Raw genomic sequence first — 27,081 nt, 5'->3', positions numbered from 1 at the left:
CTCGGGGTACCCTGATGGACCGTGACAGGTACTCGGGTACTCTGATGAGCCGTGACAGGTACTCGGGTACTCTGATGGGCCGTGACAGGTACTCGGGTACTCTGATGGGCCGTGACAGGTACTCGGGTACTCAGATGGCCTGGGACAGGTACTCGGGTACTCTGATGGGCTGTGACAGGTACTCGGATACTCTGATGGGCTGACAGGTACTCTGATGGGCCGTGACAGGTACTCGGGTACTCTGATGGGCCGCGACAGGTACTCAGGTACTCTGATGGGCCGTGACAGGTACTCGGGTACTCAGATGGACTGGGGTAGGTACTCAGGTACTCTGATGGGCTGTGACAGGTACTCGGATACTCTGATGGGCTGACAGGTACTCTGATGGGCTGTGACAGGTACTCGGGTACTCTGATGGGCTGTGACAGGTACTCGGGTACTCTGATGGGCCGCGACAGGTACTCGGGTACTCTGATGGGCCGTGACAGGTACTCGGGTACTCAGATGGACTGGGACAGGTACTCGGGTACTCTAAAGGGCTGTGACAGGTACTCGGATACTCTGATGGGCTGACAGGTACGCTGATGGGCTGTGACAGGTACTCGGGTACCCTGATGGACCGTGACAGGTACTCGGGTACCCTGATGGACCGTGACAGGTACTCGGGTACCCTGATGGACCGTGACAGGTACTCAGGTACCCTGATGGACCGTGACAGGTACTCGGGTACCCTGATGGACCGTGACAGGTACTCGGGTACTCTGATGTGCCGTGACAGGTACTCGGGTACTCTGATGGGCCGTGACAGGTACTCGGGTACTCTGATGGGCCGCGACAGGTACTCGGGTACTCTGATGGGCCGTGACAGGTACTCGGGTACTCAGATAGACTGGGACAGGTACTCGGGTACTCTAATGGGCTGTGACAGGTACTCGGGTACTCTGATGGGCCGTGACAGGTACTCGGGTACTCTGATGGGCCGTGACAGGTACTCGGGTACTCTGATGGGCCACAACAGGTACTCGGGTACTCTGATGGGCCGTGACAGGTACTCTGATACTCTGATGGGCTGACAGGTACTCTGTTGGGCTGTGACAGGTACTCGGGTACTCTGATAGACTGTGACAGGTACTCTGATGGACTGTGATTGACAGGTACTATGAGGGGTGGTGACAGGTCCTCTTTATTGGGGGGGGGGGCAATCAGTGTGCTTGATGTGTACTGTAGGCGGTAACGAGATGTTACCGCAATCTCCTCCTCTCACACGATCGGTGTGTGAGGAGGAGAACCCGGTCTTGTTACCGCGGTTTGTTTACATTTTAGTGATCGGCTGTGAAAGGATCACAGCCGATCACATGGGTAAACAGCCAGCCAATGGCTGTTTACCAGCATCGGTGATGAGCAGTGTTCCCGGGGAACACGCCGCCACCGACGTGCACGCGCAGCGCGCTCACGATCGCGCGCATGCGCCGTACACAGTCGGGGTGTGACCATCCGTGATCACGTGGTAAACAGCCATAACCAATGGCTGTTCACCCCCTTCGGTGGCGAGCGGTGTCTCCGTGACACGCCGCCACCGAAGAAACAGGGGGGCACGCGCATTCCCTGTTTAAACGGGAGGCCGTCATATGACGGCCTCCCGCCGCAATAGGTGTGCCGCCTGGCCGTCATTGGACGGCCGGCGGTCAGCAACTAGTTAATATCCATATCAGACCTGAAGGGCCTGGTAATTGAATTTTAGGGGAACCCCCACGCTTTTTTTTTTTTAATTTTTTTTTTATCAATGAATGAATGAATTGTCGGCTAATACAGAGAACACTCATTGAGTGTTCTCTGTATTACGGGAGCCGACAATATAGCCGCAAGTGATTTTAAAATACTTTTTTTCCTGCACAAATGACACTTTGTGCAGGGACAGTTCTAAGCACAGGAAACATGCGCCCCTTCACAGGCATACTATAGACACCCCCAGGAACGAAATTTAAAGGAATATTACACTTTTATTGTTTCACTTTAATCATTATTAAAATCACTGCTCCTGAAAAAACGTCTGTTTTTAAAACTTTTTTTTGCATTGATCCATGTCCCCTGGGGCAGGACCCAGGTCCCCAAACACTTTTTAGGACAGTAACCTGCATATTACCCTTTAAAATTAGCACTTTATATTTGTGTATAGGGTGTTCCGGCTTTTCGAATTTGCCACGAACAGCCCAAATTGTTCACTGTTCGCTGAACAGGCGAACAGGCAATGTTCGAGTCGAACATGAGTTTGACTCGAACTCGAAGCTCATCCCTAGTAGTCGTTAACTGCACGTTTCTGCTGGAGCAGCCTATGAAGCATATAGAAGGTTGAGTTCCATCACGTCGGGCAATCGCAAATAAGACGTCTGACCGGCAGATTGTGTTGCCACTGAATGTCAGCAAGGCGAGCCATGGCCGTGTAAGATCTTCTGAAATGGGCCGAGATTTTCCTTGCCTGCTGCAAGATGTCCTGGACCCCAGGATATTTGACAATGAATCGCTGCACGACCAAGTTTAAGACGTGTGTCATGCATGGCACGTGTGTGATTTTGCCCTGTTTAAATGCACTAAGCAGATTGGCACCATTGTCACACACCACTTTACCAACTGTCAAATTGAGCGGTGTTAGCCACTGATCTGCCTATGAACGCAAAGCTGAAAGGAGTGCAGGGCCAGTGTGGCCCTTGACTTCCAGGCACAACAGACGCAACACTGCATGGCAACCTGGCATGTCGAATAGGTTCTGGGGATCTTGGGCGGCGCAGCGGAAGAGACGCTAGCAGCGGAAAAGGAGGAGTCAGCCGAGGAGGAGAGGGAGGATGGAGTAGGAGGAGAAGAAGAGGCAGGCCTGCATGCAATCCGTGGAGGTAAAACCAAATCTAAACGGGTGTAACGGGTTACATGGTTGACGGCCGTTAGAAGGTTCATCCAGTGGGCAGTAAAAGTTATATACCTTCCCTGCCCGTGTTTGCTAGACCACGTGTCTGTGGTCAGATGTATCTTGGCACCGACACTGTGTGCCAGAGATACACTCACTTGCCGTTGAACATGGCCATATAGCACTGGGATGCCCTTCTGTGAGAAATACTTGCGTCCTGGGACCTTCCATTGTGGTGTTCCAATGGCCACAAATTTTCGAAAGGCCTCCGAGTCCACCAGTTTATATGGCAGTAGTTGGCGGGCTACCAGTTCTGACAAGCTAGCCGTCAACCGTTGGGCAAGAGGGTTATCCGGCGTCATCATTTTTTTACGCTCAAACATTTGGCCCACGGAAGCCTGTCTTTTCCACAAAAATGTGAGGATGGCATGATGGAAGGTGGAGTGGAGGACAATTGTGAGGAGAGAGGAGAAGGAGAAGTAGAAGACGAGGCTGGACAGTGAGAGCCTGGAGTGTGGCTTTGTGGGTTCTGTTGCTCCCACTGGGCTCGGTGATGACAGCTCATGTGCCTTCTTAAGGCGGTCGTCCCTAGGTGAGTGTTGGGCTTACCGCGACTTATGCGTTGACTGCAAAGGCTGCAGATTGTCAGCAGCGGACACGTTAAAAAAAGCCCACACTGCGGAGCCAGTTGCCTGGCGTCTTGGGAGCGCCAGATGTGACTGTACATGGTTGATGCCTCGCTCCTGATACATTAGCAGTCTGCTTTGTCCCTCCTGTGCAATCTAAGTTCCACCTGCTTCTCCTCCCTATCTGCTGGTCCATATCGCCCTCTGAACTCCCCTCCTCTTCCTCTCTTGTGGGCACCCACGTGACACCTTCCCCACCGCTATAATTAGAGATCTTGGAGTAGGCAGCAACATCGGGGACCAACCTCCTCCTTGGGCTGATCTGGGAACTGTTGTCAGACTGCTGAGTTGCGGTTCTTGCTACCGCCACTTCCTGATCCAATGCCAAGAGTGGCTGCGCATCGGCAATGTCTTGTGATGGATCGGAAAATAATTCCTGTGACTCAAGCGGAGGGTATATGGTGGTGGTGTTGGTGGTAGTGTCTTTGGGGGGGCACACAGCAGAGAGTGAAGAAAAGGGTGCAGATCGAGAGGATAAGTAGAGTGCAGAAGAGTAAGGCTGAGTGAGCCACTCAACCAAGTCTGGTGGGTCCTTTGACGTAATCGCACGCACCTTCTGCAATTTGCCACTTTGGCTCAAGCCTGTCGCTCCTGTCCTACCCCTGCCACCCCTGTGGAAGGGCTTGCCTCTTCCTCTGCCTGTCATTTTTTAAATGACCCTGTGACAAAAGTCTCTAGAGAAGTGCAGTATGTATGTGGAAGAAGGTATATAAATAACACCCGCTTCAATCCGTCGTTTTTGGGGGCCACTGGCCTATCATACCAGTTATAATACTTTTTTCTAATTGCGTTTGTCACTCTTTGTAGTATCGCTGCAGAACCGCTCAGCAGTCACAATGCTGTACAGTGGACATGCACTATACTATGCTTTCTATATGTGCAAGTATTTTATACGTGTATTACACCCCTATGTACTGCACACCAAATAGTACACCTATACCAGCCCTTAAAAGGACCTTTTGTGGACCTAATAGTAGCTAGCTAGTAGCTAGTAAATTGCAGACTGTCCCTGCTCCAAAAACCAAACTGTCTCTCCCTACACTGAGAAACGACAGCTACAGAATCAGTCAGCAGCACTGCATGCAGTGAACTATAATATGCTTTCTATATTTGAAAAAATATATGTTATACGTGTACAACTGTATATACTGTATATACTGTACACCTATAAAAGGACATTTGTGGACCTAGTAGCTAGTGATTTGCAGACTGTCCCTGCTCCAAACAACAAACTGTCCTTCAGTCCCTACACTGATAAAAGACAGCTGCAGAATCAGTCAGCACTCAGCTCAGCAGTCAAGTATAATTGGATTTCTATATTTGAAAGAAAGTATATTATATGTGTACAACCCTATATACTGTACACCTATACCAGTCCTTAAAAGGACCTTTGTGGATCTAGTAGCTAGTTAGCTAGTGATTTGCAGCCTGTCCCTGCTCCAAACACCAAACTGTCCCTCCCTACACTGATAAAAGACAGCTGCAGAATCGGTCAGCAAGCACTCAGCAGCACAGCAGTCAGCAGTGCACCATAATATATTTGAAAAAATATATATTATAGGTGTATTACAACCCTATATACTGTACACCTATACCAGTCCTTAAAAGGACTTTTGTGGACCTAATAGTAATAGCTAGTGATAGACTGACTGTCCCTGCTCCACACAGCGTCCTGTCCCTACACTGACAAAAGACAGAATGTAAAATGGCCGCCAGATCAGGTCTATTTATAAGGTAGGGGGTATGTCCAATTGTCCATGTGCTGAAATGTCTCAATTGGCTGTCCTGTACCCCATGATGGATGTGTCATGGGTCAAAGTTCTTCACAATGTAAACAAATATGGCCGCCACAAACAGCGCCAGAAGTCCGCTGGTTTGGCGAATCGCGAACGAGCAAAATTTGCCGCGAACCGACTGCTGGATGAACCGCAAAGCCATCTCTAGTGATACACACCAAAGGATGGAAGGCACCAGCATTTTTCTCCCTCCTTTAGTGGGAGTGCAGGTTCTGCATGGTCTCTGTCAAATATATTTTGCATAAAGTCCACAAAGTGGTTTTGAATCTCAGGTTTCCTGCCTAAGTTGCGCTTTAAAGAGAATCTACTGATGGCCTGCTGCCAGTTGTTGGTCAATCTTCCTCTTAGGAGATGAAAAGGTAGGGTGCTACCCAATTATTGGAGTCGCCTTGAAATTCTTTGTCTTCCATTGAAGGAGCCAGTATATCATCTTCATTGGTTGCATTAAACACTGAGGTTGTCATCATGGCAGGAGAAAGGGCTTGTGTTACTATGTTGCCAATCATAGTTACATAGTTACATAGTCAGGTTGAAAAAAGACACAAGTCCATCTAGTTCAACCACAAAAAACAAAAAACAAACAATATCATATAATCCCATATACCCAATTTTATACCCACAGTTGATTCAGAGAAAGGAAAAAAACCCCAGCAGAGCATGATCCAATTTGCTAAAGCACGGGAAAAAAATTCCTTCCTAATCCCCCCGAGAGGAAATCGGATTTTCCCTGGATCAACTTTACCTATAAATGTTAGTACCCAGTTATATTATGTACACTGTTATGACTGATTTCTGATTGGGACTCTAAAACAAAGTTAATACTGCAGCTGCAGGAACAGATTCACAGGACTCAATCACTATGTTTAAAATGTCCGTTCAGTGTCAAAATGTATTATTACATGTTATTTTATACATAGATAAGAAAGGGGTGGTGTGAGATGTTATTAAAAACTAACAAATAGAAATATGTTATTAAAAGCTAACAAATAGAAATATATTATTAAAAGCTAGCGAATAGAACATCTGCAAAAGTAAAACATTGAGAAGGGAGGGGGGAGTAGAGAGTGTTTAGTAGGAGATGTGTCTAGGTAAGCTGTGTTTAAAGAGGAAGTAAACCCTTCCAAACAACTTGGACCTATAGGTAAGCCTAGATTAAGGCTTACCTGTAGGTCCAAGCAATATCTCCTAAACCTATATGGTTTAGGAGATATTTGCCCGAAAATGGGCACCGCTGTCTACGGCGCATGCGCCGTAGACAGCGGCGCGCATGCGCACTAAATGTGGCAAATCCAAGAATGGATTTGCCAAATTTGTCGACTCCCGTGCGCATGCGCGGGAGTGACGTCATCGCGGCTTCGCCGTATGACAGTGGCGGAGCTGCGAGGCGCGACTCCCGTGCGCATGCGCGGGAGTGACGTCATCGCGGTTGCGCCGCTGTGATTCGTCGGAGCTGCGAGACGCCACAAGCAACATGGATGCGGCGGACTACAGGGATCAGCGGCGACTTCGCTGGCTCCTGTGTCAGGTAAGTGACACATAATGAGCTACTATGCGATGCATAGTAGTCCATTATGCTTTACCTTTGCAGGGAAAAAAAGAGGAAGTAAACCCATCAGGGTTTACTTCCTCTTTAAGCTTGCTATATTTCTGCCTTTCCTATGTATCCTATCTATCGGTTCTCAAGGAAACCAGACCACTCTCGAACCTTTCTGGTTGGGTAACGTGTGTGTGTGAATGTGTTTGTGTCCCCCTTCATGGGTTTGAACTGTGTGTGGATAGGGAGAATCCTCTGCAGTTCCCTGTGTTGACTCCTTGTGGGCGACCTGGGTCAGAGGCGCATGGTAGGGTCAGATAAAGCTCACAGAGAAGAGAAGAGACGAGGAGGGTCTCTTAATGAGTGTTTTGTCTATTGTCATAAACCCCTTCTATCCACGTAGATAAGTGGAGACTTTTCTTGTAAATCTGCAGATTGCTGTACTATTTGTTTTAGAGGCAAGAGTGTATAGGCACAGATAGAGAAGACTGGCCAGTCATTATGGGCATTAATTTAAGTAAGAGAATGAAGGGAGAGAAGCCTTCAGAAAATGCCCAGCGCAAGATGAGCGCTAGAGAATATATGAACCGAAGGTACGGTTCCGCCTATACTGAGTCCCTAGATAAATGGGTAGAATGGACAAAGGGAACAGCTAAACCTTTAAAATCTGAAGGGACTTTTGATTTACAAGTATGGCAAACTTTTCTGCACGATTATGGCCCACTACTGTGCAGTGAAGGAACGTGGAGAATAGCTTGCACATGGGAGACAGAAGCTAAAGTAGCAAATCAAACTGGCTTGATGGAGATGTTTAATAAAAGTACTGCACAAATAGAAATATGTTATTAAAAGCTAACAAATAGAAATATATTATTAAAAGCTAGCAAATAGAACAACTGCAAAAGTAAAACATTGAGAAGGGAGGGGGGAGTAGAGAGTGTTTAGTAGGAGATGTGTCTGTGTGTTAGGTGAAGGTTACAGAACACATTTCAGGAGCGAGGACAAAATGGAGTCTCTTGTGCTTAAATGAACAGTACAGTGAATGTCCATGTCAACACTTAGGAAATAATCCAGGCCTTTCTTAAATCAATCTACTGAGCTAGCCAGAACCACCTCTGCAGGGAGTCTATTCCACATTTTTCACAGCTTTTACTATGAAGAAACCTTTCCGTATTTGGAGATGAAATCTTTTTTCCTCTAGACGTAAAGAGTGCCCCCTTGTCCTCTTTGTTGACTGTAAAGTGAATAACTCAACACCAAGTTCACTATATGGACCCTTTATATATTTGTACATGTTGATCATATCCCCCCTTAATCTCCTCTTATCAAGAGTGAATAAATTCAGTTCCTCTAATCTTTCCTCATAGCTGAGCTCCTCCATGCCTCTTATCAGTTTGGTTGCCCTTCTCTGCACTTTCTCCAGTTCCCCAATATCCTTTTTGAGAACTGGTGCCCAAAACTGAACTGCATATTCCAGATGAGGTCTTACTAATGATTTAAACAGTGGCAAAATGATATCTCTCTCTCTCTGGAGTCCATACCTCTCTTAATACAAGAAAGGACTTTGCTTGCTTTGGAAACCGCAGCTTGGCATTGCATGCTATTATTGAGCTTATGATCTACCAAAACCCCCAGATCCTTCTCCACCATGGATCCCTCCAGTTGTACTCCCCCTAAGATGTATGATGCATGCATATTCTTAGCCCCCAAGTGCATAACTTTACATTTCTCAACATTAAACCTCATCTGCCCATTTAGACAGAGCATTGAGGTCGGTTTGCAAATTGGAGACATCCTGTAAGGACGTTATTCCACTGCATAGCTTGGTGTCATCTGCAAAGACGGAAATGTTACTTTTGATCCCAGACCCAATATCATTTATAAAGATATTAAAAAGTATGGGTCCCAGCACTGAACCTTGGGGTACACCACTGATAACCTTAGACCATTCAGAGTAAGAATCATTAACCACTACTCTCTGAATTCTGTCTTTTAGCCAGTTTTCTATCCATTTACAAACCTGTAGACTTTACCTTACACATGAGCCGTGTGGGCGGAACTGTATTAGATGCTTTTGCGAAATCCAAGTATACCACGTCCACCGCCACCCCTCTGTCCAAGGTTTTACTTGCCTTCTGATAAAAAGAAATCAGGTTTGTCTGACAACTTCTGTCTTTCATGAATCCATGCTGTCTGTTGCTTAAAATATTTTTTTCCTGAACGAACTCGTCCATGTGGTAATTTATTAATCTCTCCAGTATCTTCCCAACTATAGAAGTTAAACTAACAGGTCTATAGTTACTTGGTAAAGACTTTGTTCCCTTTTTAAATATAGGCACCACATTGGCCCTGCGCCAATCCAGTGGTACTATTCCTGTCATTAATGAGTCCCTAAAAATTAGATACAATGGCTTTGAAATTACAGAGCTCAATTCTTTTAGGATCCGTGGGTGGATTCCATCAGGTCCAGGTGCTTTATCCACCTTTATTCTGTCCAAATATTTCTGGACCATATTACTTTTGAGCCATTGTGGATTTGGGGCTGTGACACTACCACCCCCATTATGGACATGAGCTCCCCCATGCTCCTTTATATACATAGAGCTGAAGAAAGTATTTAATAAATTAGCCTTCTCTTTGTCCCCAGTCACCCACTTCAGATTATTTTGTAAAGGGCCAACAAAATCAGAGTTGACCTTTTTACTATTAATATATTTGAAGAATTTTTGGGGTTTGTCCTACTATCTTTTGCAATCTGTCTTTCGTTTTGAATTTTTGCATCCTTGATTTCCTTTTTACATATTCTGTTATATTCTTTGTAACATTTAAATGACACTAGTGTTCCTTCATTTTTATATTTTTTAAAAGCTCTTTTCTTATAGTCTATAGCTTTTTTTTTAACTTTTTCCAACTCACCTATTTTGCTTGGCAGACTTCTGGCATTGGTGAACAAACTTTTTAATGCATTAATATAATTTGACCGGTCACATGCTATCCTCTTGGGTGTTCCGAGATTGCAACTAGGACTTGCTACTTTACTTACCTTAGGTTTATGTGCTTTGGTTACCTTACCACTAATGACCCTAATATTACCCTCTGGAATATGTTCCACGCTGACTATCTCTATCTCTGGTCCCACCCCTCCGTCGCCTAGTTTAAAAACCCCTCTAACTTTTTGGCTATCCTTATTCCCAGCTGATCTGCACCCTCCTCATTTAGGTGCAGTCTGTTCCTTCTATAGTACCGGTTATCGACTGAGAAGTCGCCCCAGTCCTCCAGGAACCCAAACCCCTCCTTACTACACCAGCTCTTCAGCCACTTGTTTACTTCCCTGATCTCCCTCTGCCTTTCTAGTGTGGCTTGATGTACAGGTAGTATTCCTGAGAATACTACCTTGGAGGTCTTTTTCCTCAATTAAGCTCCCAAGTCCCTAAAATCATTCTTTAGGACACTCCATCTGCCTCTGACTTTGTCATTGGTGCCAACGTGCACCATGACAGCTGGGTCTTCCCCAGCCCCTCCCAGTAATCTGTCCACCAGATCCGTGATGTGCCAAACTTGTCTATCTTTTTTATCCCAGTCCTCCATCTCTCCGTCTGTGGGTCCGTCTGTATTACGCACTTGCCACAAGTCACCCTTGCTAAAAAGCATTTCTAGTTTAAACTTCCACAGCTGGTAATTGCCATTGTTCAGCTTTTCAATTGCAAACTTCACATATGAACCACTTGGCATCTTTCAGCAGTTTGCATACAGTACTCACAGACTTGCAGTATCCTCTTCAGAGCCAGGGTGCCTGGAGGTGCTTAAGCTTGTAGTATCCTCTCCAATGCCTGGGCCCATAACCTATTGTTCAGAGTATTGAGATCATGGCCTGAAAGCTTCTTGTATACAGCAGAACACCTTTACTTTCATGGAGGCTATCTTTTTCATGGCTTTACATCATGTAGAAAACAGGAAGAGAACACAAACACTTCTGTGTACTTCCTCTCATATCACAGAATACATGAACTATACACTATAATAGTACAGCACCACCTGCTGGAATAGATAGGTATAATGCGTGTGTGCGTGTGTGTGTGCGTGCGTGTGTGTGTGTGTGTATGAATGTCAGTTCTTTGTTCTTCTATATTTATTACTCCTTGGAATGCACTCGGTGATACATGTATTTAATATATTCCTAAAGTATTCCCATTATATCTATCTATATATATATATATATATATATATATATATAATGGGATTTTTATATACATCTTACCTGAAAAATCCTTTTCTTGAGAGTACATCACAGGACACAGGAGCTTCATTACATAGTGGGTTATATAGGCACCTCTGGTGATTGGACACTGGTTAACCCCAATTAAGGAGAATTCCTCCCCTATATAACCCCTCCCATATGGGAGGCACCTCAGTTTTGTAGCAAAGCAATAAGAAACCACGTAAAACCCAAGAGGGGCAGGAGCCCTGTGTCCCGTGATGTACTCTCAAGAAAAGGATTTTAGAGGTAAGCTGTATATAAAAATCCCATTTTCTTGATCATACATCACGGGACACAGGAGCTTCATTACATAGTGGGATGTCCCAAAGCAATGCTCAGATTGAGGGGAGGGAGACACAGATCATAATTATAGACCGCCAGGGACTGGAGGACCTAAACTGCAGCCTGCAGTACACTGCGCCCGAAGGCAATATCCTCTTGCCCTCTGACATCCACCTGATAGAATCTGGTGAATGTGTGCACTGATGACCAAGTTGCAGCCTTACAGATCTGAGCCAGGGAGGCCTGGTGATGCACTGCCCAAGAAGCACTTACAGCCCTAGTAGAGTGCGCTTTCACTTGTAAAGGGGGGATTTTCTCTATAACACTATAGGCCTGAGAAATAATCTGTCTAATCCACCTTGAGAGAGTGGATTTTGACGCCGCCTGGCCCTTCCTAGGGCCTTCCAGCAAAATAAACAAGCAATCAGTTTTCCTTATCTGAGCAGTTGCTTGAAGATATATACTGATTGCCCTAACCACATCCAAAGTGTGCAAAGATTCTTCTTCTGCGGACTGTGGGTCCGGAAAAAGGATAATAGGATTGATTCAAATGGAATCCCGAAACCACCTTAGGTAGAAAGGACCTGTTGGGACGCATGACCACCCGGTCCTTATGAATAATTAGATATGGCTCCTTGCTGGAAAGAGCTGCTAGCTCTGATACTCTTCTAGCCGTAGATATGGCTACCAAGAAGACCATTTTTTTAGTCAGGAGAACTAATGAAGCCAGATGCAAAGGTTCAAATGGTTGCCCCTGCAAAGCCGAGGGAACCAAATTCAGATCCCATGGGCATACCGGAGGTTTGACTGGCGGTCTTATCCGCATGGCCCCCTGGATGAAAGCCCGCACCAGGGAATGCGATGCAAGTGGCTTCTGAAAAAACACTGACAGGGCCGAAATCTGCACCTTGATAGTGCTTATGGCCAAATTCATTTCTAGGCCTGACTGGAGGAAGGCCAAGATCCTGCTAATGACATACTTTCTAGGATGCCATTTCATGAGTTCACACCAGGAAACATATGCCCTCCAGATTTTGTAATAAATAAGCCTGGAGGCCGGCTTTCTGGCATTGACCAGAGTAGAAAGGACTGGCCCGAAAGGCCACAGTCTCTCAGAATGTGGGTCTCAGCAGCCAAACCATCAAAATCAGACTGTGTAAAGCAGGATGGTAAATTGGACCCTGTGAGAGCAGATCTGGCCGGAGAGGGAGGATCCATGGCCTGCCTACTGCCAACTTCATGATCTCTGTGTACCACAGTCGCCTGGGCCAAGCCGGGGCCACCAAAAGGACCGATTTTGTCTCCCTCTTGACTCTTCCCAGGAACCGCGACAGAAGCGGGCTCGGGGGGAAGGCATAGATGAGATTGTACTGATCCCAGGGAAATGTCAGAGCATCTGAACCCTGAGCAAGTGCATCTCTTGTCCTTGACACAAAATTGTCCAGTTTCCTGTTGAACCTGGATGCAAACAGATCTACGTCTGGAGTACCCCACCTGTGACATATGTTCCAAAACACGTCGGGGTGCAGAGCCCATTCTCCTGGGCACAACTGCTGGCGGCTCAGAAAATCCACCTGCCAATTTTCCACTCCTGGAATGAAGACTGCAGAAAGACACGGAACATGCTTTTCTGCCCAGACAAGTATGCGATTCACTTCTTTTTGGGCCACCAGACTCCTGGTACCGCCCTGGTGATTGATATAAGCCACTGCTGTGGCATTGTGGGACTGAACCCGAACAGGGAGACCTCATAGTCTGTAAGACCACTTTATGAGAGCCATATAAACTGCCCGGATCTCCAGGACATTTATGGGCAATAGCTTCTCGATCGCAGACCATTTCCCCTGCGAGCACGTCTCCTCCAACACTGCTCCACAGCCTGTCAGGCTGGCATCTGTCGTGATAATCTTCCATGGAAGAGGAAGAAAAGTTTTGCCCTTCAGCAACCAGGACCTAGGTGGTGTTTTACCAGTGCCTTTGCTACCTCCCCCTGAGACCCTCTTACGAGGAGACATAGTCCTAAGCTACAAAGCAGAGGTACTAGTACAAGTGCAATCACTGTTGTACTTAAAGTCTCACAATAAATATATATGCTTAAACTGCACAACCTGATGCTGAGTAGGTGTCTAAGGTTTGCCTGGATCCAATCCCCTCGGATGCTTACTGCCCACAGCTCCTGTGTCTCCACTTACAGCCCCCTGACGCTCTGGGCTTTTTAAATCTGCCGCCTGGCGCCTGCGCAGTACAGCGCCGTGCACACTGACGTGCACGGCTGATAACCACACTCCCCCCTCCTACATTAGGCCGGGAACACACCCGGCGCGCATGCACGAGGACAACGGGATCCAGGGGGGGAAAGGAGAACTCCACCGGAGCTGCATGGGACCCCCAGACTACGTGGGACCCCTGTGTTACCTTGTTGTGGCAGGGACTGCAGTGGAGACGTGAGACAGCTGGAGAACCAGGCTTCACTGAGCGTGTGTACTGAAAGGCATGTAAGTATGCATCAGGCTGCTCTTACTCCCTCTAGTGGTGGAAACCAGGTAAGACATACAACTACTCAAAATTAAGAAATCCATCATATAATAACATATATAGGATTAACTTCCCTTACCTGTCCTCGCCGCAGGAATTGCTGAAACAGACAAATTCCAGCCTTCACCCATCACGGCGGGCAGTGTTAGCCAACCTTCAGGTTTATCTGGGGCTCTTTCTCGGAAGAGTCTCCTACCTGGACTATGTAAAAGACTCTGCCAGAAACTTTTGTGCACTCTGTATAAACAGTACACCAAGTCTGGTTTTCCCAGAGCCCAGTCTTCCAATAGGAGAGGACTTACAGGCCAAACCTCGTTTCTTCGGCTGACGAGGCTCGGGTACCATACCATCTTGGGAGTCAAATATCGGCCCGAGGTATGGATCCGGTTTGTTGTAGCCCTTAGGCCCCCGCAGGGACCTGCACAGAGCTAAAGTTTTACATGACCATCACCATAGACACTGGCGAAAAAACTGAGGTGCCTCCCATATGGGAAGGGTTATATAGGGGAGGAATTCTCCTTAATTGGGGTTAACCAGTGTCCAATCACCAGAGGTGCCTATATAACCCACTATGTAATGAAGCTCCTGTGTCCCGTGATGTATGATCAAGAAATTATATATATATATATATATATATATAATCAAGCCTGCGGGCATAATAGTACTTAATCTGTGGATTCAAAATGTTTCATTCTGTGAGACTGCCTGTTTCTTATTAGTACCTCGCCAGTGATTCTCTATTTTATTCATGGCGCCTATCTTCAACTCTGTTGGATTCCTCTTTAAATGTTTTCTGAAATGTTCTGGGAGGCTGTGGTTTTTGAAACCCTTTTGATATTGCTTATGTGCAATCTGTCTGATCCTTAAAGAGGAACCGCAGTCTGCTCACATAATTTGTAATAAAAACATCTTTGCCATTCTGAAGCTTCCCTCCAACCACTTTGCATATTATTCTGTATTTACCAAATATGCTGCAGAAATCTCCCTCCACTGAGTCTGGTTTGACCATTTTACCTGTGGGCAGCTGAAGCGGCTGGATAAAGAGTGTATATAAGAGCGTTCAGAATAGCAGGATCAGGCACATAATGTCTATATTGAGTAGAGGTATTCAAATGATGTCTTCAAACACTTATGCCGCGTACACACGAGCGGACTGTATGGCGTACTTAGTCCGTCATACAATCCGACGGACAGTCCGTCAGACTTTCGACTGAACGGACTTGACCACACACGGATGCACAAACAGTCCGTCGAAAGCTTGCGCAATGACGTGTACAGCACGTACGACGGGACTAGAAATAGGAAGTCCAATACACAGCAAAGCACCCTTCCGCCGTGTAAATCCTTTCTGAGCATGCGCCATTCTTAGTCCGTCGAACTAGCCTACTGACGAGCGGATTGTCCACTGAAACCAAAGTACGACGGACAGAATTTCGAAAAATCCGAAATACTTAGTACGCCAGACTGCACGCTGAAAAAGTCCGCTGAAGCCCACACACGAGCGGACTGTCCGCTGAAATGTGTTTCGACGGACTAAGTACGCCATACAGTCCGCCCGTGTGTACGCGGCATTAGAGACGCATTTTCTTCTGTTTGTCTTTTACTAGAGATAGCTCTGCTCTTTGAATGCTGCCCTAAGTGCAGAATTAAAACTTTTAATATACCCAAAAAGGATTAAAAACACTTACAGGATATAAGAATGAAGGGAGAATTTCACATGTTTTTAAGGCAGGTGCTCAGGAAGGTCCCAGTGTGTTATAGGTTTCAAGGGGTGTCGATATGCAGCAGCAGAAGATCCCAGGGTGACCAGCAGATGGAAGCCACAAGCTCTGGAAGCACTGGTGGAGCAATTGCGCTGTAGGTGTCAGCGTCAAAAGTGAATCCCGGAAATGATGTCAGCGGACAGTAGGTCATCAAAATGGAGATGCATTTTGGAACTGCTGATTGGTTCTGTGCCGGATCTCAGATACTCCTGCTGAGCATCTCCGCTAGACCTATGTCTCCTGTCCTTCAAACGCACCCACAGCCTGCAGATTCGCCATAATCAGCCCTTAACCCCTCAATCACGAGACAAACCACACAGGTGTTGAGGGTTAAATATCCAGAGTATAAACTGTTTATTAAGTCTCAAACATACACTTTAAACACCGTTTGGGGAGCTCCTCTTAGCCTTGTCATAGAGGGGGTAGGGGACAAGGAAGAACCAATGGAAACTCAACACTTGTATATTCAAACAACTACAGTTGAAACACATAAAGGGATTATGATAAGCAGGCAGCCCCTCCTTGCACATCCCCTGCTGGGATGTGTCCCCAGTCCAGACCTTTTGTCTACATTCCATGACCCAACACAATTAACCACTTCAGCCCCGGACCATTTTGCTGGGGTTGTGCGACGTGGCTCCCAAACAAAATTGACGTCCTTTTTTTCCCACAAATAGAGCTTTCTTTTGGTGATATTTGATCACCCCTGCGTTTTTTTTTTTGCGCTATAAACTAAAATAGAGCGTCAATTTTGAAAAAAAGGCATTATTTTTTACTTTTTCTTATAATAAATATCCCCCGAAAATATATAAAAAAACATTTTTTTCCCTCAGTTTAGGCCGATACGTATTCTTCTACATATTTTTGGTAAAAAAAAAAAAAACGCAATAAGCGATTATTGATTGGTTTGCACAAAAGTTATAGCGTTTACAAAATAGGTAATAGTTTTATGGCATTTTTATTAATAATTTTTTTTTACTAGTAATGGCGGCGATCAGCGATTTTTATTGTGACTGCGGCATTATAGCGGACACATCGGACATTTTTGACACATATTTGGGACCAGTCATTTACAGTGGGGATCGAAAGTTTGGGCGCCCCAGGTAAAAATGTGTATTAATATGCATAACGAATCCAAGGAAAGATGGAAAAATCTCCAAATGGCATCAAATTACAGATTAGACATTCTTATAATATGTCAAAAAAAGTTAGATTTTATTTCCATCATTTACACTTTCAAAATTACAGAAAACAAAAAAATTACATCTGCAAAAGTTTGAGCACCCTGCAGAGTTAATATCTTGTACTGCCCCCTTTGGCAAGTATCACAGCTTGTAAACGCTTTTTGTAGCCAGCCAAGAGTCTTTCAATTCTTGTTTGAGGTATCTTTGCCCATTCTTCCTTACAAAAGTGTTCCAGTTCTTTGAGATTTCTGGGCTGTCTGTCACTCACTGCTCCTTTAAGGTCTATCCATAGGTTTTCAATAATGTTGAGGTCAGGAGATTGTGAAGGCCATGGCAAAACCTTCAGTTTACGCCTCTTGATGTAATCCCCCCTGGATTTTGAGGTGTGTTTAGGATCATTATCCATTTGTAGAAGCCATCCTCTCTTTAACTTCAGCTTTTTCACAGATGGCATCAAGTTACCATACAAAATTTGCTGAAATTTTATTGAATCCATTTTTCCTTCTACTCGTGAAATGTTCCCTGTGCCACTGGCTGCAATACAACCTCAAAGCATGATTGACCCACCCCCTTGCTTAACAGTTGGACAGAGGTTCTTTTCATTCAATTCTGTGCCCTTTCTTCTCCAAACGTACCTTTGCTCATTCAGGCCAAAAAGTTCTATTTTAACCTCATCGCTCCACAGAACTTGTTTCCAAAATGCCTCAGGCTTGTCTATATGTTCATTTGCAAAGTTCAAGTGCTGATTTTTGTGGTGAGGACGTAGAAGAGGTTTTCTTCTGATGACTCTTCCATGAAGACCATATTTGTACAAGTATCGCTTTATAGTGGAATAGTGTACCACAACTGCAGTGTCTGCCAGATCTTTCTGGAGGGATCGTGCAGTCAAACGTGGGTTTTGAGTTGCTTTTCTCACAATCCTGCAAGCTGTTCTGTCTGATATTTTTCTTGGTCTTCCAGATCTTGCTTTAACTTCCACTGTTCCTGATGACTGACATTTCTTAATTACATTCCGAACAGAGTATATTGACATCTGAAAACGCTTTTGCTATCTTCTTATAGCCTTCTCCAGCTTTGTGAGCGTCAACTATTTTCAGTTTCAGTTTTTTAGACAACTGCTTAGAAGAACCCATGGTGCTGATTGTTGGGGCAAGGTCAGATGAGTCTGGTCATGTAAAACCTTTGAGATTGACATCACCTGGTCTTCCCAGACGATGATTGAGAACAATCCATGACACTGGCAGGTCTCAGCTTGCAAAGGGGGCAGTGCATGCTATAAATTCTGCAGGGTGCCCAAACTTTTGCAGATGCCATATTTTGGTTTTCTGTAATTTTGAAAGTGTAAATGATGGAAATAAAATCTAACTTTTTTTTTAAATATTATAAGAATGTCTAATCTGTAATTTGATGCCATTTGGAGATTTTTCCATCTTTCCTTGGCTTCGTTATGCACATTAATACACATTTTTACCTGGGGTGCCCAAACTTTCGATCCCCACTGTATACAGCAATCACTGCTATATAAATGCAGTGATTCCTGTGTAAATGACACTGGCAGTGTCAGGGGTTAATCAGTGGGTGGCAGTGTAGAGGTTAAGTGTTCCTAGGGGTGTGTTATTAACTGTTGGGGGCTGGGCTTTAATTTAGAGAACATTGATCTCTGCTCCAATCACATGGAGCAGAGATCAGCATCACTAGTTGCTAGGCAGAACGGGGAGATGCTGTTTACAACGGCATTTCCTCGTTCAGCCGCACCAGTGAGGCGATCGCGGGTATGCCCACGGCGATCGAGTCGGCGGGACCCACGACCGAACGCACGGGGGTCCCGACCAGCACGTGAGCACGCCACCGGCAGGGCGACAAATTTAAAGGGACGTACAGATACACCCATTTGCCTGCGCGTGCAATTCTGCCGACGTACATCGGCGTGCACTGGTCAGGAACCGGTTAAACACAGCAACAGGGGGGGAGGGGAAAGGGATGCAGCATTACATTACATTATCTCATTGCCATTTTGTATATGTCTTTATCAGCTAAAAGTACATTGTTTGTGGAATAAAAGTATATATTTAACCCAGATGGGCCAATAGGTTTCGGTAGCCAGGAACGACTCCACATGCCCAGCCACAGATCCCACGTTCAACCGGTTCCAATTAACAAACCGACACAAATGTCTGGAGGTGGCATCTTCTCCAGGTGGTGGAAGACGGCAAATAGCCCTCCAAATATCATGTTCTCTGCTGGGCCATAGTCTGTGGGTAGGAGGCGAGCCCACAGCCCCCTCCAAAACACACAGTGACAGTGGGCTCTGTCACAGGTTCCTTCTTCTAGTCAATGACTACGAGTTAGCAGAAGCATAGCTTATTACAATCTGTGGGGGGGCTGTGGGTGGGACTATGGGTGGGAGGGGAGGAGGAGAATAGTACAACCATATCCCAGGATTAGAGTGTACTGTGCTTTATGAACATAGAGAAGTGCAGGAAAGCACAAAATGGATCCTTTACACAGTAAGGGAAAACAAATATAACTGGACAAAGCAGGACATCACGAAATAGACATAAAGGAGGAATATGGAGCTCAGGCTGCCAGTTAAACTGACATGGATATAGAATGGGACACAGCAGCCAGATTGCATATCACTCCCTAATAGCATATGCAATATACACACAAAATGATCAATGTCATATGTCAATGTCAATGATCAATGTCACATGAAATCGTTCACAGACAGTGAAACTAGGAAAATTCTTCTCTGAATCCCGGGCAGTCACCTGCGGAGTCCCTCAAGGATCACCTTTGTCACCAGTTCTCTTCAACATTTACATCCGCCCACTCCTCTAAATCATCAGACGTTCCGACCTTTGCTTCCACTCATACACTGATGACACGCAACTTTATTTCCGTATCACTGGACAAAAAGATCACCACCAACAACTTGAAAACTGCCTCAATTCAGTAGAAGACTGGATGACCACCAACTCCCTCAAACTCAACGAATCAAAGACAGAGCTTCTTATCTTACACCCAAATCATAATTTTGTAACCAAAACCACCTGGACTCCACCCACCGTCTTTGGACAGACCATCTCCCCAAAGACCAAGGCCAAGAGTCTCTGGGTTATTTTAGACTCACAAATGTCAATGGATGCACAAATAGGAGCAGTAGTGAGTGGATCTCACCATCTGCTACGCATGCTTCGCAGACTCATCCCTTTTATCCCAAAGAATGACAAAGCAGTGGTAGTTGGAACAATCATTAATTCACGACTGGACTACGCAAACTCGCTTTACATAGGATTACCACAATATCAACTTGCACGATTACAACTGATCCAAAACATGGCGGCAAGGCTGATAACAGGAAAAAAACCCTGGAAATCAATCTGCCCTTCCCTGAGGAACCTACATTGGCTCACCGTAAAAAATCGGATCACATTCAAGACCCTCTGCTTAACCCAAAAATGCGTGCATAGAGAAGCTCCGCAATACCTAGCTGAGAAAATAAATCATTACACACCAAACCACAGTCTTTGATCAGCCAACAAAAACCTCCTCCTCGTGCCCAAAGCCCGGTACAAATCTAAGGGGGGATCGGAGAATCGCTGTCCAAGGACCTCGGCTATGGAATGCTCTACCAATCAACATCCGCCTGGAAGAAAACCACCTGTCTTTAAGGAAAAAACTCAAAACCTTCCTCTTCTAGCTGATGCGTTGTGCGCTATACAAATATTTCATTCATTCATTCATTCATATTATATAAAAAAACACTAAAGTAAGTGATAGAGACCGGATAAAAACATTTTGTTAAAAAATATATAAGGAAAAGAAAATATTAATTGTTTGAAAATCGATCAATTAATTAATCATTTGAAAAAGGGTAACAGGAAAAAACGGTGTGTGTGTGTGTGTGTGTATATATATATATATATGGTATATATATATGTGTGTGTATATATATATGTGTGTGTATATATATATATATATATATATATATATATATATATATATATATATATACACAAATGCATATGTATGTGGAGGCAGTGCACACATATAGGAAAACTTTCCATTTTGATGACCTACTTCCGGTTTGTGGTCCACGCTGGTTGTTGTCCCCTCCTGCTGACGATTTCTGGGATTCACATTCCACGCTGACTCTGACAGCATAATTGCTCCACCAGTGCTTCCAGAGCTTGTGGCTTCCATCTGCTGATCGCCCTGGGATCTTCTGCTGCTGCATATTGACACCCCTGGAAACCTATAAAACACTGGGACCTTCCTGATGCCGGATCACCTGCCTTAAAAACATGTTAAATGCTCCCTTCATTCTTATATATTCTTATATCCTGTAAGTATTTTTAATCCTTTCCTGGATTTACACAGATACACACCTCCAGCTCTGCAGCCCTGCAGCTCTCATTGGCCCTCTTATGACTAATCCCCCCTCCCTTCCTGGCAAACTCTCACAAGAGTGAGAGAGAAAGCTGTAAAGCTGTGCATGATGTCATAAGCCTATGCTTTTTACCAGATAAGAAACATGAAGTAGGCTATGTCAGAAAAAAAAATGTTTTACTATCCAAAGTTAAAACAACAATGGCAGAAGATTTAATAAATGGAAATTTGAAAAAATGACTGAAGTTCCGCTTTAATCCAAGGGGGGTTCTGCCCACGTACTGTAACCTGCATGTATACTCTAACAGGTTATGGATGCATAGAGCAGCGGCTCAGGAGTGGGCATGCAGCGGTGCCCCCAGGGCAAGTGGCTTTCTCTGGGGGCACTCCTCGAGGGGAAGGGGGTCAGGAGCGCCAGCGGGGGGGACCCAAAGAGAAGAGGTTTGGTGTTGCACTGTGCAAAACCACTGCTTTAATACCACTTTAAATGACTCTTGATTCAAAACTGAAAAATATAAGAGAAACCTATTCTGGTTAAAGAAAATTGTACAGCACTGCATGATTCTAAGTAGACAATATGATTCACCACAAATACAACTTCAGGAAAATATAATCTCATTCTATGAAAAAAAAATGTTTATTATATATATATATATATATTGTTTTGTATATATGTATGTGTATGAGAAGGCTAAGAACATGTACCTCGGACTGAGAATAGAAGAATTATTTTTGTGGCACAGTTTACGGTCCAAGGGTTAATGTACACAGTCATTGAGTGACAATTGCGCGGTCATGCTACACTGTACCCAAATTAAATTTCTATCATTTTTTTCCCACAAATAGAGCTTTCTTTTGGTGGTATTTGATCACCTCTGCGGTTTTTATTTTTTGCTAAACAAATAAAAAAATACCAATTTTTTTTGGAAAAAAGGTTTTTTTTTGGTTTCAGTTTCAAAACTTTGTAAATAAGTAAGTTTTCTCCTTCACTGATGGGCACTGATGGGGTTACGCTGATGGGCAATGATAAGGCAGCACTGATGGGCACCGATGAGGTGGCACCAATGAAGTGGCACTGATGAGGTGGCATTGATGGACACTGATATGTGGCACTGATAGGCGGCACTGATGGGCACTGATAGGCGGCCCTGATGGGTGGCACTGATGGGCAACACGGATGGGCACTGATAAGTGGCACAAACTGGCACTGATAAGTGGCACAAACTGGCACTGATAACTGGCATGGATTGGCATGGATGGGTGGCACGGATGGGCATGGATGGGCAGCACAGGTGGGCATGGGTAGGCGGCACAAATGGGCACTGATAGGTGGCACGGATGGTAACTGATAGGCGGCATTGTATTATAATATACTGTACTAATGGATGCCAATCAGTGCCAAACAATAATGCATGCCAATCAGTGATGCCCATTGTGGGAACTGATTGGCATCCATTATGGGCACTGATTGGCATCCATTGTGGCACTGACTGGAATCCCTGGTGGTGTAGGGTGGCAAACCTTGTCCTGGGCATCCCTGGTGGTATGGTGGCGTCCCTGGTGGTCCAGTGTGGTCATCCTTGGGGGGGCTGCGCTGATAATCGATCAACACAGACCCCCCCTGTCAGAGGAGCAGCCGATCGGCTCTCCTCTACTCGTGTCTGACAGACGCGAGTGAGGAAAAGCCGATCACCGGCTCTTCCTATTTACACTGTGATCAGCCGTGATTGGACACGGCTGATCACGTGGTAAAGAGTCTCCGTCGGAGTCTCTTTACCGAGATCATAGTTGCAGGGTGTCAGACTGACACCCCGCAACAACGATCACCGCGATCACGTCATATGGAGTCTGGTCAGGATTTTTAAACCACTTTGTCATTTTGTTATAGGGCGGGCGGCAAGTGGTTAAAGATAACCTCAGGAGACCCTACCAAATGCCCACAATGCACGAAAAACAAGTAAATTATTAACCATTTCAGCCATTCTGTGAGAGAGGACAGAACAGCAGCAGAGAAAGCAGTATGATTGTAGATAGCTGTCTTATTTTTTGTGTTTTCATTATAAATCCCATAATGAGCATGTGTGAGGAAATGCTCCTGATGTTGCTGAAACTCCAAAGATATAGAAAATTGTGTGATAGGACCAGTGTCTGCCACTACTGGACTCATCCTATTGATTCAGGGAACAGAATGTGGGGAAATTAGTTTTTTCAACATTTTATATTTTATATTGTTTAAAATGATCAGAAATGTTTTCCCCTTTAAAACACTTATAAATGCAAACGCTCATAAACATGGTTTACCTCAGTTGCATGCGATTACAAGCATTTGGCGTTTGAAATGCCAGTTAACTACAGTCCTGAAAGCTATTTTTCTGCTTTAAAAAAATGCCTGTTACCTCAACTGCTCCTAAACCACTCAAAATGACATGTACAAATAAGATAACATAGAGGAGAGTCCGGTGCTGCTGAAAAAATTGCCCAACGGCTCCTAAACTTCAGTTTGGCAGCTGTAGTGTACATAAGGCCTAAAAGAATTTCTAAACAGATACTCAACGATATGGATCAACTTTATTTTGCTAATAAATACAAATGCATGTTTAGACAAATGTATGCCTCAAGTAATTACATTTCTTCTAATTACAGAGAATTTATTACCTCTCTCTGGAGTTTTACATGGGTCGAACGCTCCAGAATACCATGGTAAATCTGGGTCTTGAAAATGCCTGTGATGAGGCTACTTATCAGGTACTTATTTTTATACTAAACATACATTAATATAATTTGACATGAATTAAACATAAGAGTGAATTATACAGACAAAAATGTGTATCTGATTCTAGTTAATATTTTTGTATCTTTTATGACATGAAAGCAGAACTGCAGGCAGAGAGCCTCCCCCTTGCATCAGGGTACCCAGAGAGCCTCCCCCTTGCATCAGGGTCCCCAGAGAGCCCCCCCTTGCATCAGGGTCCCCAGAGAGCCCCCCCTTGCATCAAGTTCCCCAGAGAGCCCCCCCCTTGCATCAGGGTCCCCAAAGAGCCCCCCCCCTTGAATCAGGGTCCCCAGAGAGCCCCCCCTTGCATCAGGGTCCCCAGAGAGCCTCCCCTCCCCTTGGGGACCCCTGCAGAGACTCTGGGCTTTGGGCCCCAGATTCAGGGCTATAGCCCCAAAAACCACCCCCTAGCAACGCCATTGATATATATAATATAATATAAAATCTCTCTCTCTCTCTCACGCACACCCATCAATTCAGGCTCAGTCTAGGGGATATGTTTTTTAGTATTTATTGCTGAAAACTGTAACAAAAGAGGGGCTAAGGGTCACAGGATTCTCCAAAATGATCAATAGCAATATTAGGAGGACAACCATCTCACTATTCTTCTCTATAGTCACCTTTCCTGGAGGAAATTGGAAGTGACTAGTACATTTAGGACCCTGTAGTAGGAGTCCCAGCCCATATAGAGTAGAAGCTTCTGGCGCATAGTTCCCTTTTAACACTTGCACAACTAATAGCCCACATCAAGGTCTTTACTCACAGTGTCCCAGGAGCTGCTCGCCAACAAGCATCCACAGGTAGACCCTCAGAGAGAGATAAAATGATCCTTCTACAAACCCAGGACGTCAGTGCAGTGTCCCCTATTAAATTTAATTGCCTTAGGCAATCTTCTCCAGGCCCTCAGCCCAGTAGCTGCTGAGGCCCAGAATTTAGTTTCTTGTATTTCTGGTTAATATCTCCCAGGGCCAGCAACTCCCCAAGAAAACTGGACCTCTTGTGGTAAAGAATACTGTTCAGGCCTCCTGCACATGTATCAGCTCCCTAGCCAATTTCTGGATGCCTCCTTGCAGGAATTGGCTGGGAGGTGATAAGTATTCAACTTATCATTTGAATATTATGATCCTATGCACTGGAAACCTTTTTCAGAGGCAGGTGGCAGTAATAAAACACTCAGCTCGGGAAACCCTGAACAGACCAACACAATCAATTACTGTTCCACTCACTACATTGGAGCGCAAAAGCTAAATTTACCTAGCAGCCTAACTAGGAGAGCTCTACAAGTAAATACTGCATGCCTTGCCTTATTCTCAGGGCCTGGCTTCATGGGTGATTTTTAATCTTGGAAACTTCTACAGGGGAATACGTTAGAAAGCATGGAAAAGCTAGCATTATGCAGAGAAGTGTCCTTGCTTTCTGTGTAGAAGCAGTGGTATCTCTGCAGAGGTTTGACAATTTACCTGCTGAAGTCAGAGCTAGAGATCTCCAAAAAGCAGGGAGTATTAGCTTTGCTGATTGCACTATTAAAGAAAGGAAGGGATTCCGGCGCTCCATTTTTTGTAATGTCTTATTAGGATGGTGCAATATAAGTTTAAATGGCTCATTAAAATCAGTCACTATTTATTTGCAGGTGAGAAGGCAGCCATCCTCAGAGGGTGTCCATAACCTCAGTATACAAGCAAAAAAGACAGGAAGGTTTTTTTTTTAACTTACTGGTTTGCAGGTTCATAAACTGGTGATGTCCATCAAAGGTTAAAAAATGTGTGTTGGTGATAGGGTGCAGGCTCTGCTAGCAGTCCTTTTGCTGTAAGGATGTTAGTCCTGTTGTTTTAGCAGCTAGTCCCTGTTGTACATGGTGTGGGAAGCTCCACACTAACCACCCTGGAACGCGGCGGAGGAAGTGACGTCACTAATGCTCAGCAAGCATCCAGACACAGAGTATAGAACGTACAGGCTAAAAGTGCTCGTGGCTCACAGCTCCTTTTACTGGCCTGTTTGCTCTCAGGAGGAGAGCAACTTAAATACAAGTGCAGGAACTCCAGCTGGGAATGTGGGCGGGAAGTCTGCGGCTGTGGAACCATAACAGCCAGCAGACCCGCATTTTTTAAAAAAGTGAAAGAAAAAGGGGAATGAGGATCAAAAATCTTTTATTTAATACAAAATGAATGTGAATTCATACTAGAATAAAAAAAAATGTAAAAAAACTTTTTTTGAAAACCAGATAAAATGTTTGAGTTTAATAAAAAAAAAAAAACATTGGAACATGCACTGCTAAAAATAAAAAATAAAAAAATAAATACAAAACACATGGAACATGCACTGCTAAAAAAAAAATATTTTAAAAGAAAGATATTTTGATATGGCAGTTCAGCACGGTGGAACTATAATTATAAAAAAAAGAATGTGTCTCTATTTCTTCATTAAGCCCCCCTGGCAAGAGAGTGCCCAAAGAATATATCCAGTAGGTTTCTTGCTGACATAAGCATTTAAAACGTTCTGCGGCAGGAAGACCTCTGGAAATGGCCTCTATAATCCAGACTCTAAGGCCCTTAGTGGATTTTTGATGTTCCTTTAAAAAATGAAGGGGTACACTATGTTTGTCCCAACCTTTCTCTATGAAACACCTATGTTCCCCAAAACGTTCACGTAGAGTGCGTATGGTCCTACCCATGTAAAAAAGACCACATGGGCAGGTTAGGCAGTACACTACTTACTCACTGGAACAATTGTGAAATTCTTTGATATTATATGTTTTTTGTTTACAAACGATTTTTATTTGGAACATAGAGAAAGTACAGAGAGTAAGCATAGATATAATATAATAAATGCAATGTATATCAAGACAAACATAGAAAATCACCATAGATACAAAATTTTGTACAAGATACAGTGCATATATATTGCAATAGTTTGTGTTTTCATTTGGTAAGGTGATGGGCTAGAACCATAATAGTGCAGTAAACCGTAGACAATCATGTA

At 44.6% G+C, this 27,081-nt stretch overlaps 1 protein-coding gene across 1 annotated transcript in view; it reads left to right on the top strand.

Annotated features, from left to right (window-relative positions):
• The window catches only part of PYGM (glycogen phosphorylase, muscle associated), a 717,259-nt gene that overhangs the window by 32,508 nt on the left and 657,670 nt on the right, over nucleotides 1-27,081 (top strand). Inside the window, 1 exon segment of the mRNA XM_077457746.1 lies at nucleotides 23,973-24,074. Coding sequence (XP_077313872.1) covers nucleotides 23,973-24,074 — 102 coding nt within the window.

The sequence above is a fragment of the Lithobates pipiens genome, unplaced genomic scaffold (assembly GCF_037356315.1).
Source record: "Lithobates pipiens isolate NorthernLeopardFrog02 unplaced genomic scaffold, aLitPip1_a1.2 Scaffold_10, whole genome shotgun sequence".
In the NCBI taxonomy this organism is placed as follows: domain Eukaryota; kingdom Metazoa; phylum Chordata; class Amphibia; order Anura; family Ranidae; genus Lithobates; species Lithobates pipiens.
This window is presented reverse-complemented; position numbering and strand designations above follow the sequence as displayed.